At 34.7% G+C, this 17,926-nt stretch overlaps 1 protein-coding gene across 1 annotated transcript in view; it reads right to left on the minus strand.

The window, feature by feature from the left end:
• Positions 1 to 416: 416 nt before the first annotated feature.
• Positions 417 to 17,926, minus strand: part of LOC114336164 (CAD protein) — a 206,016-nt gene continuing 188,506 nt past the window's right edge. The window contains exons 11-14 of the mRNA XM_050656981.1: positions 11,951 to 12,162; positions 11,652 to 11,860; positions 2,626 to 2,800; positions 417 to 695 (exon numbers count right to left, since the gene is read on the minus strand). Of these exons, the coding sequence (XP_050512938.1) occupies positions 498 to 695; positions 2,626 to 2,800; positions 11,652 to 11,860; positions 11,951 to 12,162 (794 nt within the window). The 3' untranslated portion in view covers positions 417 to 497. The remainder of the gene's footprint in view (positions 696 to 2,625; positions 2,801 to 11,651; positions 11,861 to 11,950; positions 12,163 to 17,926) is intronic.

Genomic DNA, 17,926 nt, shown 5'->3' on the forward strand with positions numbered 1-17,926 from the left:
AACTATGTAAATCATGATTTGGGATTTACAATTATACATTGTAACTCATGATTTGGGAGAGCTCCTTGTAACATTCAACGTGTCTTGGTTTGTTTATTTCTAATGCATCTTTATTGTGATTTTAGTATAGTCTATTTGGTTTCTTATAATAACTTCTTCTCCGTTGTCTCTAGGTGATTTCCACGTATACAGAAGTCTAGGTGATAGTAGTTTGTAAGATGTGTTTAGCACGATTAAGTCATATGTTCACCTGCAAAGATACTTCGTCGTTTCTTCTTGTGACGTATATGTATATAAATGTGTTATAACGCATAATATGTACGTTAAAACAGTACAATTTTTTAGTACGTAGTTGTTTAGCGAAAACCTGTTAAGTGGCATTAAAAGAATTACATTATAGGTAAATGAAATAAACATTTTTTATACAAAATTAATCTTTATCATCATTTCGGTTTTATAAAAATGGAATGTACAATTTACCACATTTAAAACAGAACTTAACATTTTCCCAAAAGCATTGTGAGAACTGCCATCCTGACGTACATACCGCATTCAGCTTGACGAAAATATGCCGCTCGTGGATCTGTGTCGAATTCTGGACTTATCTCAAATACTCTGGGAAGAGGATGGAGAACGATCATCTTCTTTTTGGCACTAGTCATCAATTTTGGAGTTACTATAAAGTGACCACAAGCCTGATAAAATAATAAAACATTAATGAACATTGTAATATTTGAGTGGAAATGTTGAAATAGTCATTAAGGTACCAAGGGTATTATAAGGATAATAACGCTTGAGGTCAATGGTGTATATACCTAGGGCCTTTGGCCCGAGGGATATACGTTGACCGAAAGCGTTATTATCTATAATACCCGTGGTACCTTCAACGTTTAATGTCCGACTAAATTATTCTGTATATGCAAAAAATTTGAATGAATTTTGAATTAATTAGTTTTCAAATAAGTACGTTTACCATTTACCAGCAATAGTCGTAACGTAATTGTGGTAACCATAGTTTTACTACGGTTGTTATTGGTCAACTTAACAGTATTTAACTAGTTATTTAAATTTAATGCACTAGGGCTTTATTTTTCAAAATAACGCCCTAGGGCATTATACCATACTTAACTGGCTTCGAAATCATGTCATTATTGGTCAAATAATATACCAATCGGACATTAATATATTAATTATAATGTTTTTTGGTTATTCAAAATACAAATTCAAGGCATGACGCCAAAAAGTGTCATTTCTGACCATTATATTTAAACATTTCACTTATGGGCTTTAAAGATGTCATTATACTCTATTTTGTCTAAAAACTGAATAGTAGTTAATTGAAAGATTAATTGATTCCACTACGAGGTGTCGAACGAGTAACATCGTTATGTATTTTGTCGTGCTTTGTAAAACATAGTGCAAAAACTGTGACAATAGTGTACCTTCAACCAGAAATATATGTATGTATAAATCACTCATTATTAGTTAAGGTTGTTTTTCTATAGGCCTATTCGCGCTGTATACCCCGAACGTACCCAGAGGGAGAACGCCTGCATATTACAAAATTGGACGTTCAATAAGATCGAATATTTCCCTATGAAAACCTAATGAGCAGGCGATCTCCCTTTGGGTAAGTTCAGGATAGGTTCAGGGCATGCAGCGCGAATAGTCCTCATATTAATAAGAAATTTTCCCGTATCTCTAATTCCAAGAAAGTTATTATTATACCTACTAATGGGCCTACCTCATATGAACCTTGGGCCTACCTGTTAATATTCGATCCGACATGGGGGATTTTAAAATGTACCTGAGGTATCATAAAGCACTAAAGGATTATAGTGAGCCGAGATGGGAATACCCCTTATAAATGTATGAACCGTTTATATCTATACCCTGTTTTTACAATAGGAGGAGTAATTCAAATTTACTGCGCCATGTAATTGGTCCAACTTCAGGCAAAGTTTACTCCACTGTTATGAAATGTTGACATATATGAAAATTTGACACTACCTACTGGCATTTCATAGGTTAATTCCGTAAATCAGCGATTTTTTTGTGTTTTCTGAATTAATACATTAATTTTTAGATTTTTAGTCTGCTTTTATATAAAACTCAGTTGTTTTTAGAACTATTTAGCGACGTGTTAGTATAATATAATATTTATGGATTATTGTCGAAGGCCGACATGATCAACCAAAAAAAAAAGAAGTATTTGGTGATTGAAGCGAACCACTTAGTTTTTTGTACTCTTTTCAAATATGCAAACGGATTTTAAAAATCTGGATGTACAGGGTCACACTTGGATGTACTTTTGGTTGTTTCAAGGTCACCATGAATTTATATTTTTTGTTAATCCGGAACTGGATTTTTTTGCGATTGCTAGTTGGGTGGTTTGATTTCTAAATGAGGCATATGTGTACCAAATATCAAAAAAATATACAGGGTGGTTCTAAAGTTATGGGGCCAGAAAGATTGGCAAAATCAATAAAACACCCTGTAACTCGGTTATAAAAATCGGTGGGGAAATAAATGTATTAGATCTAGAACCGCCTCAGTGGTCTCTATTCATCATTCAAGCATTTCAGTTTCCCAATGAATATCTATTACTATTTTATTTAATATTACCTTATCATATTCTTCTTGACTAGTAAATCTCTCTCGTTGTATTCTAGTCATATATAAGACATCTGTTTCTGGTAGAATATCTTCTAATTTACTATATTCTTCTTGGGATATACCTTTTGATTTTACAAAGGCAGTTACATGTTGAGGCATTTTCAAATTTGGTGGACTGACATATCTGAAATAAAAATATAAATTATATACAATTAGTTCATCTCCTTAGCATGCTCAATACATTTTTCTTGACCTGTATTAATGTCAAGCTCCACAAAAATATAAATAAAAACAAACGATGAGCTTACAAGAAGTGTTATATACAAAATATAATATTAAAAGCTTTACACATGACAATACAATACAAATTATTATATCAACTAAGACTAGATATCAGATTGCTACAAAACTTTCAAGATCTTAAGTTTCGAGAAACCAATACTAATACTTTACTAGCTTTACTGCGAATAAGCTACAATTTTACTTTAAAATAAAAATTTATTTTGACCTTTCTATTTCCACTTCGAAAATCGTTATCAAAATACAAAACATTGAAACATTCTTCTAATACGGTATGCGGCAAAATAAACAGTAGGTACTGAAATGTGTTTGCCTTAAATTGTGTTATGCTCCGAAATGTACTGAGTGGTTTCCTAACGTCCTTGTAACGTATGAATGTGAATGTAATCACGTGAATGTGATGTTAATGTTAAATACATCAAGACGGTTCTCAGTTTTGCAGAAAAAAAAATTATCGTATAGTACTATTTTCGGTCATACGGAAAAAGGTCGCGAAAACGATCCAAGCTTAAAATCAAAAATGATTTCAGCAGGACAAGGCAACTTGTCACACGGCCAGGGAGTCTCTTCGAATGCTGCGTGATCACTTTGGAAGATCTCCACTCACCAGACTTAACGCCACCTGATGCGTACATATATGGGGAATTCTGAAGGAGGCAGACGGATCCACCGTCAACATTCCGGAATTGCGGACTAGAATGAAAGATTTTTTCGTGCTAGAGGGCATTTTTAACATCTGTTTTATCGGGAATGTGGTGGTGAATAATGTTTGCAAAGCTATATTATATATATTAAATATAAAATAATCATAAACATTTAAATATTCATTTCAGTACTGTTTATTTTGCTGCATACTGTACTTTAATTTTATCTGACTCATTCATATTGACAATTCAGACATATCATACTACCTACACTACATCCTACTGCATTCTGCCGAGGAATTTGCGGCGGCATTGGTTTCATTTAATTTACTTTCTGACGGACATTCTTAAGTTAACTCTTAGTCTACCAACGGTACTTCTAAGTACCACCAAATTCGATTACCCTTATATCCCAAGTGTTGAAGCAGATTTTTAAGAAAGTTCTGTCAAAAAATATCATTTATTAGTTATCAGCTAATGTTTAATACTTCAAATGTCATTCAAACGATTTCGTGTTAAATGCGCAATAAGATTTATAGGTACTCTAAAGGTTCGTTGGAAAAAAACTGGGCTTTTCATCATAATTGACTCTACAATCCATGCTGGGTCTTGGCCTGTTCCAGAATCAGCTTCCATTCCTTCTTATCCTTCGTCTTGGTTTTCCAATTTCGCACTGATAACACTCGCAAGTCGTCTTCCACGTGGTCCTTAAATCATGCTCTGGGCCTACCTCTTCTCACTTCATCCGGTCACTAGCTATAAATGTGTTTCGACGGCTCCGCCTCATTCATTCTCTCTAAGTGGCCTAGCCACTGCAGCTTGTTTATTATTTTGACAGATCTACCAATACTAGACTCACTATAAAGGTGGTAGCTCAATATTATAGCGTCTACGCCATAATCCATAATGTCTAAGGATTTTACGTTCAAAACAGTCTAACCGTTCTTCATCACTTTTTGTTATTGTCCACGTTTCTGATGCGTAAATGAGGACGGGCTTGATTAGAGTTCTGTGTATCAATATTTCTGCTTTTTTGAAATTATGTTTGATGTTCAAAGTTTCTTTAATCCATAGGACGCTCTATTTGCTCGATATATACGTCTGTTAATTTCTACTGTTACTGTATTACTTTGGTTGATTTGTGAGCCTGGATATACGAGAACTCTCTTACTCCTTCGAAAGTATATGTTCCAACCGTGATTTTAGCTTATTTTAAAAAGTTATGACCGAAAAAATAAGGCGAACTTAAAAGTATCGTCGGGAAGTAACTGTCAAAAAAATCTAAAAGTGATGCGAGACTAAGGGTTCAAGTTGATTTCATGTAATCGAATGGACTATCTTCCAATAAAGTCATCCCAGCAATGCAACTGATAAATATTGGCAATATCATTTTAAAGTCACCTACTTTATAATGTATAATATAGTATTGGTAATCTTTTTTCGGAATATAGCAACTTCCAATGCAATAAGTTAGATTCTGGATTTGCAACTAACCAGTGTAAATTTCAAGGCAACGTCGCGATGTTTCATATTTAATTCATTTGTTCGACAGCAGTGAACTGAGGTGCACCATCGGATTGCATCGTTTATGCGAAAGCCAGCGTAAAGGGATTACAGTCGAACAAAAGAATTAATTTTAAAACATCGCGAAGTTATATTGAAATTTACACTGGTTAATTGAAAATCAGAGGTCTCAGTTCGGTGCAGTCGAACAAATGAATTAAACATGAAACATCGCGACGTTGTTTTGAAATTTACACTGGTTAATTGCAAATCCAGAATCTAACTTATTACATTGAAAGCTCCTATATTCCGAAAAAAGATTTCCAATAGTGTATGTCTATTAATTGTCAATATGAACGAGTTAGATAAAATTAAGTTAGGATATTTTACCATGCAACAAAAACAAAATTTGTTTAGCGTATTAATGTATTGAATTTTGATAAAGATTTCCGAAGTGGAAATCGAAACCTCAAATAAACTTAATAAGATGCCACAAAAAATAGCTTCAGAACAATATTGTTAATGTTTTTATTATTCACTTTTTTTTAAGCGTATTTTCAAGGTTCATGAAGTTTTATTCTTTATCTTTTATTTTATTATAACAGCAGGTCTAATAAGGTGTAAATTAGAGCTGGAGGGTCAAATAATAGAACGAGTCATGGAGTTTCAATATCTAGGCATCACACTATCTAGCTACGGAAAGCTCGAAACAGAGCCGCAGGTTGCCTGAATGAAACAATATGGAGAAATAAAAACATCGGAAAAGAAGTGAGAGGCAGAATTTACAAAAGAGTCATCAGACCAATAATGACATACTCGGCAGAAACACGACCCGATACAAAAAGGGGAAAAATACTAGAAACGGCGGAGATGAAAACACTGCGAAAAATCGATAGTAAGACACTGTGGGATAGAGCTTGAAGTGCAAATATATGACGTAGATGCGAGGTGGACAACATTAATAACTGGGTGAAAAACAGAAGAGTAGAATGGAACGACCACATAAGCCGAATGACAACAAATAGAGTAGTAATGACAACTTACTGGAGGCACATTGAAAAACAGACAGAGTCATATCTACATAAAAAGAAGAAGATCTTTTATTTTTATACGGTCTATTTTTGATAATTTATAATTTAGTTGCTAAATAGTGACCTGTGTCCGCATCTATACGTAGATATGTTATTTGATATACCTATCTTCGAGTAACTATATAAGAATCATCATCATTCTCTTTGCCTTATCCCTATGCGGCATCGGCTTCCCTAATTGCATTTCTCCACACAATTCTATCTTGGGTCATATCAATGTCAATCCCTTTTATCAACATGTCCTGCCTTATCGTCTCCCCCCAGGTCTTCTTTGGTCTTCCTCTCCTACTCCTTCCAGGAATCTGCACTTCAGCTATTCTTCGTATTGGGTGATTAACGTCTCGACGTTGAACATGACCAAACCATCTTAACCTATGCCATTTTTATAATTGATGCCACACCTAGACTTCCCCTAATATACTCATTTCTAATTTTATCCTTCTGTGTCACTCCACTCATCCATCTAAGCATTCTCATTTCCGCCACATGCATTCGTTGCTCCTCTTTCTTCTTCACTGCCCAACATTCAGTTCCGTACATCATAGCCGGTCTTATGGCTGTTTTGTAGAATTTTCCCTTCAGCTTCATTGGATTTTTTCTGTCACACAACACATCACTCGCTTCTTTCCACTTCATCCATCCAGCCCTAATTCTACTGCATGCATCTTTATCTATTTCTCCATTACTGACTAGAGATCTCGGACCGTGTATCCGAGTCTGTCACCTTAACATCGAGGGCATAAGCCAGGCAAAATGCCAAGTGTTGCAAAAAATCCTACACGATAACGACATTGACCTGGTTGCCATACAAGAGACCCATACTGAAGACAAAGTCCAGCTTGATTTAAGGGGAAAGATACCTGGCTACGATTTACTGGGAGCCACCTATGATAAACATTACGGCGTCGCAACCTACATTCGCTGCAATATAGAAAATGGTTTCCTACTTTCTGCTTCCAATGAAAATAATATACATGAAGTAGTCACCAAGATTGGAGATATTACCGTAGTTAACATATACAAACCTCCAGCCACTACATGGAACCCAGAAGTGCTAAAGACTCATCCACATCCTACTATATACATCGGCGACTTCAACAGCCACCACGAAATGTGGAAGTACACCACGAATGATGAAAATGGGGAGGCACTAGTAGAATGGTCCGAAGAGCAAAACACATACCTAGTTTTTGATGCCAAAGACAGAGGAACATTTAAATCAGCTGCATGGAGAAAAGAATATAACCCAGACCTATGTTTTGTCTCAAAAGATACCAATGACAGACCACTAACAACTGCGAGAAGTGTCCTTGCAGACTTCCCACATACTCAACATCGTCCGGTGCTTATCACCATCGGAATATCAATTCCAATAATTAGATCATATCCTCGACCCAGGTGGAATCTTAGAAAAGCAAACTGGAAGAAGTTCTCTGAACAACTAGACCGGACCTTGAGCTGGGTCCCTCCAACCAGCAAACATTATGAGAGGTTTGTGGGCGCAGTAATAAGCACTGCCAAGAAAACCATCCCTAGGGGGTATCGCAAAGAATATGTGCCTGGATGGACTGAAACATGTGAAGACTTATACACGAAGTTTCTCGAAAGTGGTGACCGAGAAATAGCCGATGAGCTTTTACGCAACATCGATACAGCTAGACGCCAAAAATGGATAAAGACTGTCGAAAACCTTGACTTCAAAAAATCAAGCCGGCAGGCATGGTCCTTGTTGCGGAAAATTGGAGGAGCTAACCAGCTGGAATCCAGAGAGTCTAAAATGTCTCCTAACAAGGTTGCCTCCCATATAGTATCTCTATCCAGAGCTCCACGAGATCGAATACATACTACCAACGTGAAAAGGGCATTAAAACAAATGAACAGAACGAACTCCGAATATTCAGCAATACTTATTTCTGAAATCACACATGCGCTGAAAGAAATGAAATCAGGTAAAGCACCTGGCTTTGATGGTATCCATCCAGAGTTCTTGATACACAGTGGTGCATACACGAAACAGTGGCTTGCAATGTTCTTTAATGATATACTTCAGTCAGGTAACATTCCTTTCTCACTTAAGCGAACAAAGATAATTGCAATTCCGAAACCGGGCAAATCAAACGATAAGCCAGAAAACTACCGCCCCATAGCTCTACTCAGCATGGTATATAAACTATTAGAAAAGCTTCTCCTCAACATAATTAGTCACAGGATACTAGAAAATGTCCCCATTGAACAAGCTGGCTTCCGCCCTCATCGAAGCTGTACGGACCAAGTGCTGTCATTAACAACTTTTATAGAAGCTAGTTTTCAAAAGAAACAAAAGACAGCAACAGTATTTATAGATCTAACAGCAGCATATGATACTGTTTGGAGACAGGGATTAATATATAAACTGGCCCGCATTATCCCCTGCAGAAAGATAATTAACCTCATTGACAACATGCTGACCAACAGAGCCTTCCAGGTTATAATGGGAAAGGAGACGAGTAGACAGATGAAACTTAACAATGGTCTTCCACAGGGTTCTGTCCTTGCCCCTTTACTTTTCAGCCTCTATATTGCTGACATGCCTGAAACCGAATCTCGGAAGTTTGGATATGCTGACGACTGGACCCTTGCAACAAGCCACCAATCTTTAGAAACTACAGAAATCACTCTCACGAATGACTTATCCATCCTCAGCGAATACCTTAAGAAATGGAGACTACAGCCAAGTACTACAAACACTGAAGTATCAGCTTTTCATCTAAACAACAAGTTGGCAAACAGAGAATTGCGAGTGTATTTTAATAACAAGCTGTTAAAACACAATAAATACCCGAAATACCTTGGGGTTACTCTAGACAGAACGCTCACATTCAGAGAACACCTGACGAAAACAGCAGCAAAATTGAAAACACGCAACAATATAATACAGAAACTCTGCGGCACTACATGGGGGTCCACAGCATCAACATTAAGATCCTCTGCTCTTGGCCTTATATATCCGGTGGCAGAATACTGTGCTCCAGTGTGGCTAAATAGCAGGCATACCCACCTGGTCGACACCCAACTAAACCGTACTATGCGTATGCTAACAGGCACAATTAAGCCCACCCCTACAATGTGGCTACCTACCCTTAGTAATATAGCACCACCCAACCTACGCCGCGAACATGCATTGGTTAAAGAATATAACAAAATAATGGACAGTCGCCAGCTTCTAGTCCACAACGACATCCCCGATATTCTTGGAAACCGTCTCCGATCCAGGTTACCCCCTCTACAATCTGCTCAAGCGCTGCAGCAATCCAACTTTGACTTAAATACCCGATGGAGAGAAGATTGGGAAAGTAGGACAGATCCGCATTACCATAGTCTACCGGACATCATAGGGAAACCTGGCGAATTTGAACGTCCCCGTAAGATTTGGGCAGCCCTTAATCGAATTCGAACAAACTGTGGAAGATGCGCCGACTCCCTCCACAGATGGGGTAAACTCCCCTCGCCTTCTTGTGACTGCGGCGCTGCAAGACAGACGATCAGTCACATTGTTCAGGACTGCCCACGCAGAGCATACACAGGCGACCCTATAGACTTTGTAATGGCAACCGAAGGGTCAATCGAATATATAAAAAAAAATTGGACATCTGTTTGTGATGCATTGTATAATGCATAAATCTAAATATATTCTGTGATATACTTAAGCCATACGCTAAATAAATAAATCTCCATTACTCTGTAATACCGATCCCAGGTACTTAAAACTATTGCTTTTTACAATGAGTTCACCATCCAAAGATACCATTTTATTTGTAGTAACTCCATCTTTAAATGAACATTCCAAATACTCTGTTTTTGTCCTACTAAGTTTTAAACCTTTTTCCTCCAGAACTTGCCTCCACTGTTCCAGTTTTTGTTCTAAATCTCTTTCACTATTTCCTACTAACACGACATCATCAGCATACATTAAGCACCATGGAATGTTACCCTGTAGTTTCGCTATTATCTGGTCCAAAACTAATGAGAATAAATACGGACTAAGCACAGAACCTTGGTACAATCCTACTTTCACATGAAATTTATCAGTCTCTCCCACACCTGTCCTAACACTAGTCGTTACTCCCTCATACATATCCCTCACAATCTTTACATATTCACCAGGGACTCCTTTCTTATTGAGTGCCCACCACAGAATCTCTCGAGGAACTCTATCATATGCTTTCTCAAGATCAATGAATACCATGTGAGCGTTTGTTTCTTTACTCCTGTATTTTTCCATCAACTGCCTTTTAATGAAAATTGCATCTGTTGTTGATCTGCCCTGCATAAAGCCAAATTGATTCTCGGATATTTCGGTCTCTTCACGTATCCGTCTATCAATTACTCTTTCCCATATTTTCATGGTGTGGCTAATCAGTTTTATAGCCCTGTAGTTTCTACATTGTTGTATATCTCCCTTGTTTTTGTAAACAGGTACTAGTATACTGCTTCTCCATTCGTCTGGCATTTGTCCAACTTCCATAATTATATTAAATATACCTGCTAGCCACCTTGTTCCTGTCTCTCCCAATGCTCTCCATACTTCCCCAGGAATATCATCTGGTCCTACCGCTTTTCCTTTCTTTATTTTTTGAAGCGCTTGAGCCACTTCCACGTTTGTTATTTTGGTGACCATTGCTGCTACTGTCTTCGTTGACTCTACAGGCTGTCTGGCAAATTCTTCATTTAATAAGCTGTCAAAGTACTTTCTCCATCTCTTTTTGACATCCCTTTCGTGAACTAGTATTTTATTATTTTCATCTCGGATACATTTAATCTGATTAAAATCTTTTGCTTTCTTTGCTCTCTGTTTGGCTATTTTATATACCTTTGCTTCGCCTTCCCTGATATCAAGTTATTCGTATTCGCGGTGTGCAAGTACTTGGAAAGGGAAACGAGAAACGACCGTGCGCGAGTCGCGTAGAAATATTGCAACTATCTTAAATAATTCATATTGTCAATTGAAATTGTCAAATTGACGTATATTTCATACCTTCTGTCATTGACGTAGAAAAATTATATATTGCTCCACAATATTGATATGATATGCAATTATTATATAAAGGTAAATTTAATTAATTGTATTTTGCTTGCAGTACTGCATTTTAATAACTGATTTTATTTACTACATACAATTGTTTACGTTTGCTAAACATAACCTGCATCTTATTTTTTCTTCTTATTATTTTTTTGGACTATGGTCTTGACAATTATCCAGCAACCAGGACTAATATAATTGGCCAATATAATTAAAAGTGCGAATAAAAGTACAGAGCGTAGAAATAGAGGTCGCTTTGCCGAACTTGCACGGTCCCAATAGGTTTGTATAGGAGTTTGTATAGGATCGTACAGAAGTAACTATATAAGAATATTATAAGAATAAGTACCTCGGACAATGCCTCATTAACGGCAGTTTCCTTTTCCAAGATTGATGCTAGTTAAATATGTAACGAAGTTAAAGCTTACAAATATTTACCTTAGTTGCACGTTATATAAAGTCAATAGCCTTGCCAAAGAATGAACGGTCCGTCCGTTTTTCAAATCGCCCACCAAAGTAATGGTAAGTCCATTGACTGTACCAATTTCGTCTCTTATCGTAAAAATATCCAATAGAGCTTGGGTTGGATGCTCACCTATACCATCACCAGCATTTATCAAAGCTTTTCTGCAGTGATGTGAAGCTTTCTAAAAACAAACGAACGTTTATTATCTATTTAGATAAACTTTTATCAAATTAATTATAATAATATATTCAAATTAATTAATAAATATTACTTGTATTGATCCAGGAACGGGGTGTCTTAAAACTACTACATCAGCGTATCCTGCCATAACAACCACAGAATCTTCTAGTGATTCCCCTTTTTTAACCGAAGAACTTGTTTCGTCCATATATATTACTCTCCCACCAAGTCTTTGCATGGCTGCAGCGAAACTACAACACGTTCTTGTGCTCACTTCATAGAACATAGAAGCCATTATTTTGCCTACAAATAAGAGACGTTAATCTATATAAAAAATTAATCCATTAACAAAACTCTTTTTCATTACATAATTTATGAACGAAGATATTTCCATAATCAAATATGAAGTCTGAAAATTGGCACTCCCCCATAACTGTAGCTTATCTATAGTTCATCACTTGTTATTTTTAATGGAACACCCTACTTATATTATTGTAGTTTTACATTCGGTATAAAATCTTAGGACATATAAAATTTTAGCCAGATTCTATTTATACAAGATTTGTATTATTTGATAATTCATTATTTTTCAAAAAAAATTGACAGGCACAGTATTTTGAACATAGCACAAATAGAATTTTTACATTTTTTTTCTTTCACAATTTACGCTATTTTTTAATCCAGAGAAAGCTAACGTTTTCATTAGTAATTGCACGAGAGCTCTAAAATTATCGATTTGTTTCCCTAGTGACACTTTGACAGTTTTAATTTGTGACCCGAAGGGGAGTGAATTATATCAAAGTGTCACGAGGGCAGCAAGTCGATAATAATTTTAGAGATCGAGTGTAATTCGCTGAGATTATTTCATGAATAAAACTGTCTTTTTATATCATTTTAACTAATATTTTATTGATATCGTCACCTGAATATTTCTTGGTGTTCTCTGTAACGAGTTGTAAAACATTAATTGTCATTAATGTCACTTTTTTTGTGTGAATTTGATGGCCTTGGCCGAGCCAATTAGCCAGAAATTTTGTTATTTTAAAAACAAACAAATTTGATTTTTCAATCAGAGGAATTTTTTCTGTATTTCTAACTAAATACATAACAAACTAACATTATTATCTACAATTATTATCTAAATAATACTCTGTTTTGGTTGTTCATTTTTTTTGTAAATTTTTATTTTTTTTTGTATTTTTTGTTGTATTTTTTTGTATTGTTAATTTGTTTTTTTTTATTATTTTTTATATTTTTTTTATTATTTTTTATAAATTGTTTTTTTTTTACTACGCTAAGACGTAAACCCGATTCAACCTCGCGGAGGTTTACATCTTCTTAGTTTTTTTTCTTTTTTTTTGCTTTTCTTTTTCTCTTTTTTTGTTCTTTTCTTTTTTCAACTATAATATACAATAATTACTTAAATCTACAGAGTTTAAAAAAAATAACAACAAAACAAACAGGTTTGTTTTGTTTTAACAAACATGCCTGCTTTGTTTTAACAAAATTTCTTAAATACAGGGTAAATTTTATTGCTACAATCTATATTTACAGTTTTTGATATGTTCGTAAATTGTTTTTAATATATTAATATCTTCAGAAAATATCAAATTGTTCAGGTAGACGGGAAGTGGAATTTTTAATATATTAAGATTATCATAAAATTTGTTTATATTTACTGATTGATGTGAACATTCGAGGAGAATATGTAGTAGATCACCTTCTTTTCCACACTCACAGTTAGGTGACTCTGTGAGACCCAAACTGTACATATGAAGGGGGATAAGAGCATGATTACATCTCAATCTATTTATAACTCTTATGAAATGGCGATTTGATACAGAATGAAACCATCTTTTAATGGGAATTTCAGGCTGCATTTGTTTGTAATTACTACCAGTTCTCGTGTTTCGATAATACCTTTGCCAATTTTCTTTTTGGTGTCACTGAATGTTCATTTAATTAATTAAATTAATTAAATTTATTTTAATTTGAATTTAATTTAATTTAAATTTTTAATTTATTTAAATTTAATTTAATTAATTAAATTAATTCAATTAATGTCACTGAATGTTCATTTTTGCGTAGTAACGAAGGGCATCTGAAGTAACGCTTGACGACGGTATATTATCAAAAACTATAACTGTAATTTTTATAATTGATGGATTCGACCGTTACTTGATGGAAGTTCATTTTATCTCACAATAAAACACTGAAAAAACGTTTGTTTTTCTATACTTCCACAAAAACAGACACTTCTACATACGCACTTCACCTTCTAGATCATAATCATTCTTTCAATGAAGAGTTTCAAATTCTACATATTCAAAATAAAGGCCTTAAGCTATCACTTTTAGACTCAATGGAAATTAATAAATTGAAAAATACAGATATAATTCTGAATGACCAACTCGAGACAAACAGCTCCCCACTCCTCAACCTCTTCAGTTAAAGACTTAAAAAGGCAAACATATTATAAAATATATCACTTGAGAAAGGCACTTTGCCGAAACAGCTGTAGTAATAACATAGTTGTAATAAATTTTGTGGAAGTATAGAAAAACAAACGTTTTTCAGTGTTTTATTGTGTAATTTTTATTTCTGTAGCTTTCTATTGGTCAGAATCTGCTATGAATGAAATAATCAAATAAACAATTAATTGTCTTTCAAATAGTTGTTCCTTATAGGTACTTAAAGTTACTACTTTTGGGTATAATTCTAGAGAACTTCAATTGTATACATAATATGTCATGAAGTTTAGTTTAAAGATCTAGGCATCACACTATCTAGCTATGGAAAGCTCGAAACAGAAGTGGAAGATCAAGTGAATAAAGCAAACAAAGTCGCAATGAAACAATATGGAGAATGAAACAATATGGAGAAATAAAAATATCGGAAAAAAAATGAAAGGCAAAATTTACAAAGCAGTCATTTGACCAATAATGACATACGCGACAGAAACACGATTTGATACAGAGAGGACAAAAATAATGATGTAGACAGCAGAGATGAAAACCCTCCGAAAAATCGATGGTACGACACTGTGGGACAGAGCTAGAAGTGCAGATGTACGACGAGATGTAAGGTGGACAACATTAATAAATGGGTAAAAAACAGAAGAGTAGAATGGAACGATCACACAAGCCGAATGAGAACAAATAGAGTAGTAAGGACGACGATAGACGGTTTTCCAATAGGAAGACGATCAGTGGGAAGACCACGAAAACGATGGAATTGAGGAACTGGAGGCACATTGAAAAAAAAATCAGAGAGAGCCATGCCTACACAAAAAGAAGAAGAAGACGGGTATTAACCAAGTGCTGTTGTTGGTAAGTCTAATTTATAATAAACTTCAGGAGCAAAGGTCATGGCAAAATATATTCATTTGAAAAGGTCTTAAACATTATTTTTGTATACGAGATGTATCAACAAATACAAATTGTTTACTCTTGAGTACAATTCATATTTTTTGGTACACCTTGTATACGTTCGGAAATATTTACTATCCGACCGACGGTTTAAGACCAAACTTTTCACGGAATGTATCCTAACAAGAAAAAAACCTATCTCTATAATTATAGTCTGAAGATCTCTAATGAGAGTGAAACTAGTAAGGGCGTTTATGGAGCTCTTTGAACGAACTGAAATATAAGACGTCTCTTGATTTCGTTTTACAGCCAATTCTTTTCTACAGTAGACTAAGTTAGACTTCTATCAGCCCAAAGGACAAGCTGGATTTAGATCGGGATACAGCACTAACGACCATTTACTAGTGATCAAGAATCTGATAGGAAAGTCTGCAGAATACAACAAACCGTTGGTATTGATATTCGTGTACTACGAGAAAGCATTCGATACTATAATCTAGCAGAAAATGCTAACTACATTGACAGAATGTCGAATAAACCACCGTTATACTAATATAATCCAAACCGAGTTGCCCGGCTAGCATATGACTATCTGAAGAAGAAACAAATAAATTCTGTATGCAGCGGGGAGTACCTCAAGGAGAGACCGTCTCTCCAAAGCTATTCACGATACTTTTAGAACATTCTTGTAAGAATGTAAATCTGAACTAAGTATTTTAGTATGATATCAACATAAATGATTCAGTCATTTGGGATTCGTAGCCGATCATATGGATGATGCAATAATAATGTTGAAACATTTGATCATGCTTGCTTGAAGGCTTGAACGCATCCTTCCTATAGATTATGAGTAAGACGCAAATAATAACTAACAAACATGAACAAGATGCTGGTTCTAAATCCTGGGCAGCATTTGTTAAATTAAAGTGTGTGTTTCAATAGGATCTACCTACCCATTTATCTACAAAAGAAAGATCCTTAACCAGTGTTACCTGTACTCACTTATGGAGCGTCAGATGTTGAATATCTCTCAAACAGACAGAATCCCAAACGAAGAAATACCTCATAGAACAACAACAAAAGATATCGAAATACATTGCTAAAATGGAATTTTGCAGGACACGTTGTTTGATTATCTGATAACCGATCGGCAACACGTATTGTGGAAGCCAAGACAAGAAGCGCTACAGAGCAGAGGCAACTTACCAACCTGATGTACTGACGATCTGAAGCATGTTAGCAATAACAAGATACAAGTCGCACAAAACAGAGATAGATGGAAGAGCTTAGAGGTTGATGACGACATTTTAAGATGCATCCATCGACTTCTTTAGTTGATGAAGTCTATTATACATTTTGTTCGAAGTCGCTTTTTAACGATTTTTAACCGCTTAACGCACACATTTATTTGCAAAAATACACTATGAACAAGACTATTGTCACTAGACATAATCTAAAGTAAAAAAACGCATATTTTATTAGAAAAATATAAAATAACAAATACCCTCATGCGCTCACCGGAATTAACTCGGTCGTAACTTTTTACATACAAAATACTACAAGTAAAGAGAAGAAAATAGCAATTATTCAAGTATAATAATGTTAAATATTGCTAACAGTGTGATACACTCTAAAACAAGGGGTTACACACAGAGGTACAGCCGGTTCCTAAAAAAACTGATACGACTCTTAGTAAGATTTGATCATGTTGAGCAGTGTATTTGATTGATCTGACATTATATTTATTATGACAGACAAATAATAAAATAAACAAACAACAAACAACAAACAACTGATTACATATTATGTTAATTCATAAATTGTACTAATTATTAAGGTCTAAATGTTTATATTATTTTGAATTCCTATATTTTATAAAGAACATATAAATGATAGTTTTTACATCAAATAGATCACATAATTATTGTAAACATGGATTATACAACAAAACAAATTAATATTCAATTCAGCCCTGTAACTTATTAAAATAAATATTATAGAAGTTTTCAGGGACTTTCAGCCCTCGATAATAATGTAGTCTTTCATTTTGAGTTTAAATTTTTCAAAAATATTTATTAGTTTTCTCCGGATTCGAAAAAAATTAATACAATTAAAATACATTGAGAATTTTGACATGCGTCACAATTTTGCATTAACTCAATGTAAAATTCTAAACTGTTGAATTCCAGCTTCCCTAATTATTTGACATCAAATGACATTAGAAACTATTTGTAGAGGATTGAAATCTGTATTGAAAACAATTGTTAAAATTGGTCTACGTAATTAAACATATTCCAAAATTTTGTAAAAATGTAATACATTTCAGTTTTCAGCCCAAACTTAGGCCACACACAATGCAATATGTTCACATTTTTGAACTGTCAATATTTTTATTTTATCATCTATTGTTTAAAAACAATACAGTTGATAAGATACCCTCAGTTGCGAAGAAATTATTAATAATAAAGATTAATAATAAAGTCTAATAACCGTGGAACAGAATAATATATCTGACAAATTTTAAGATTTGGCAGTGACATTGACAGTATGTAAATATTAAGTATCTATCCTTCAAAATACACTGCTCAATTTTCTACAAAATACGCTTCAAGAGTCGTATCAGTTTTTTTTGGAACCAGGTGTACGTCACAGTCAGGGCAGAACGTGACGTCAGCAAAATAGAATATCGTGATCCCACC

Source organism: Diabrotica virgifera, chromosome 7 (assembly GCF_917563875.1).
Source record: "Diabrotica virgifera virgifera chromosome 7, PGI_DIABVI_V3a".
NCBI lineage: Eukaryota > Metazoa > Arthropoda > Insecta > Coleoptera > Chrysomelidae > Diabrotica > Diabrotica virgifera.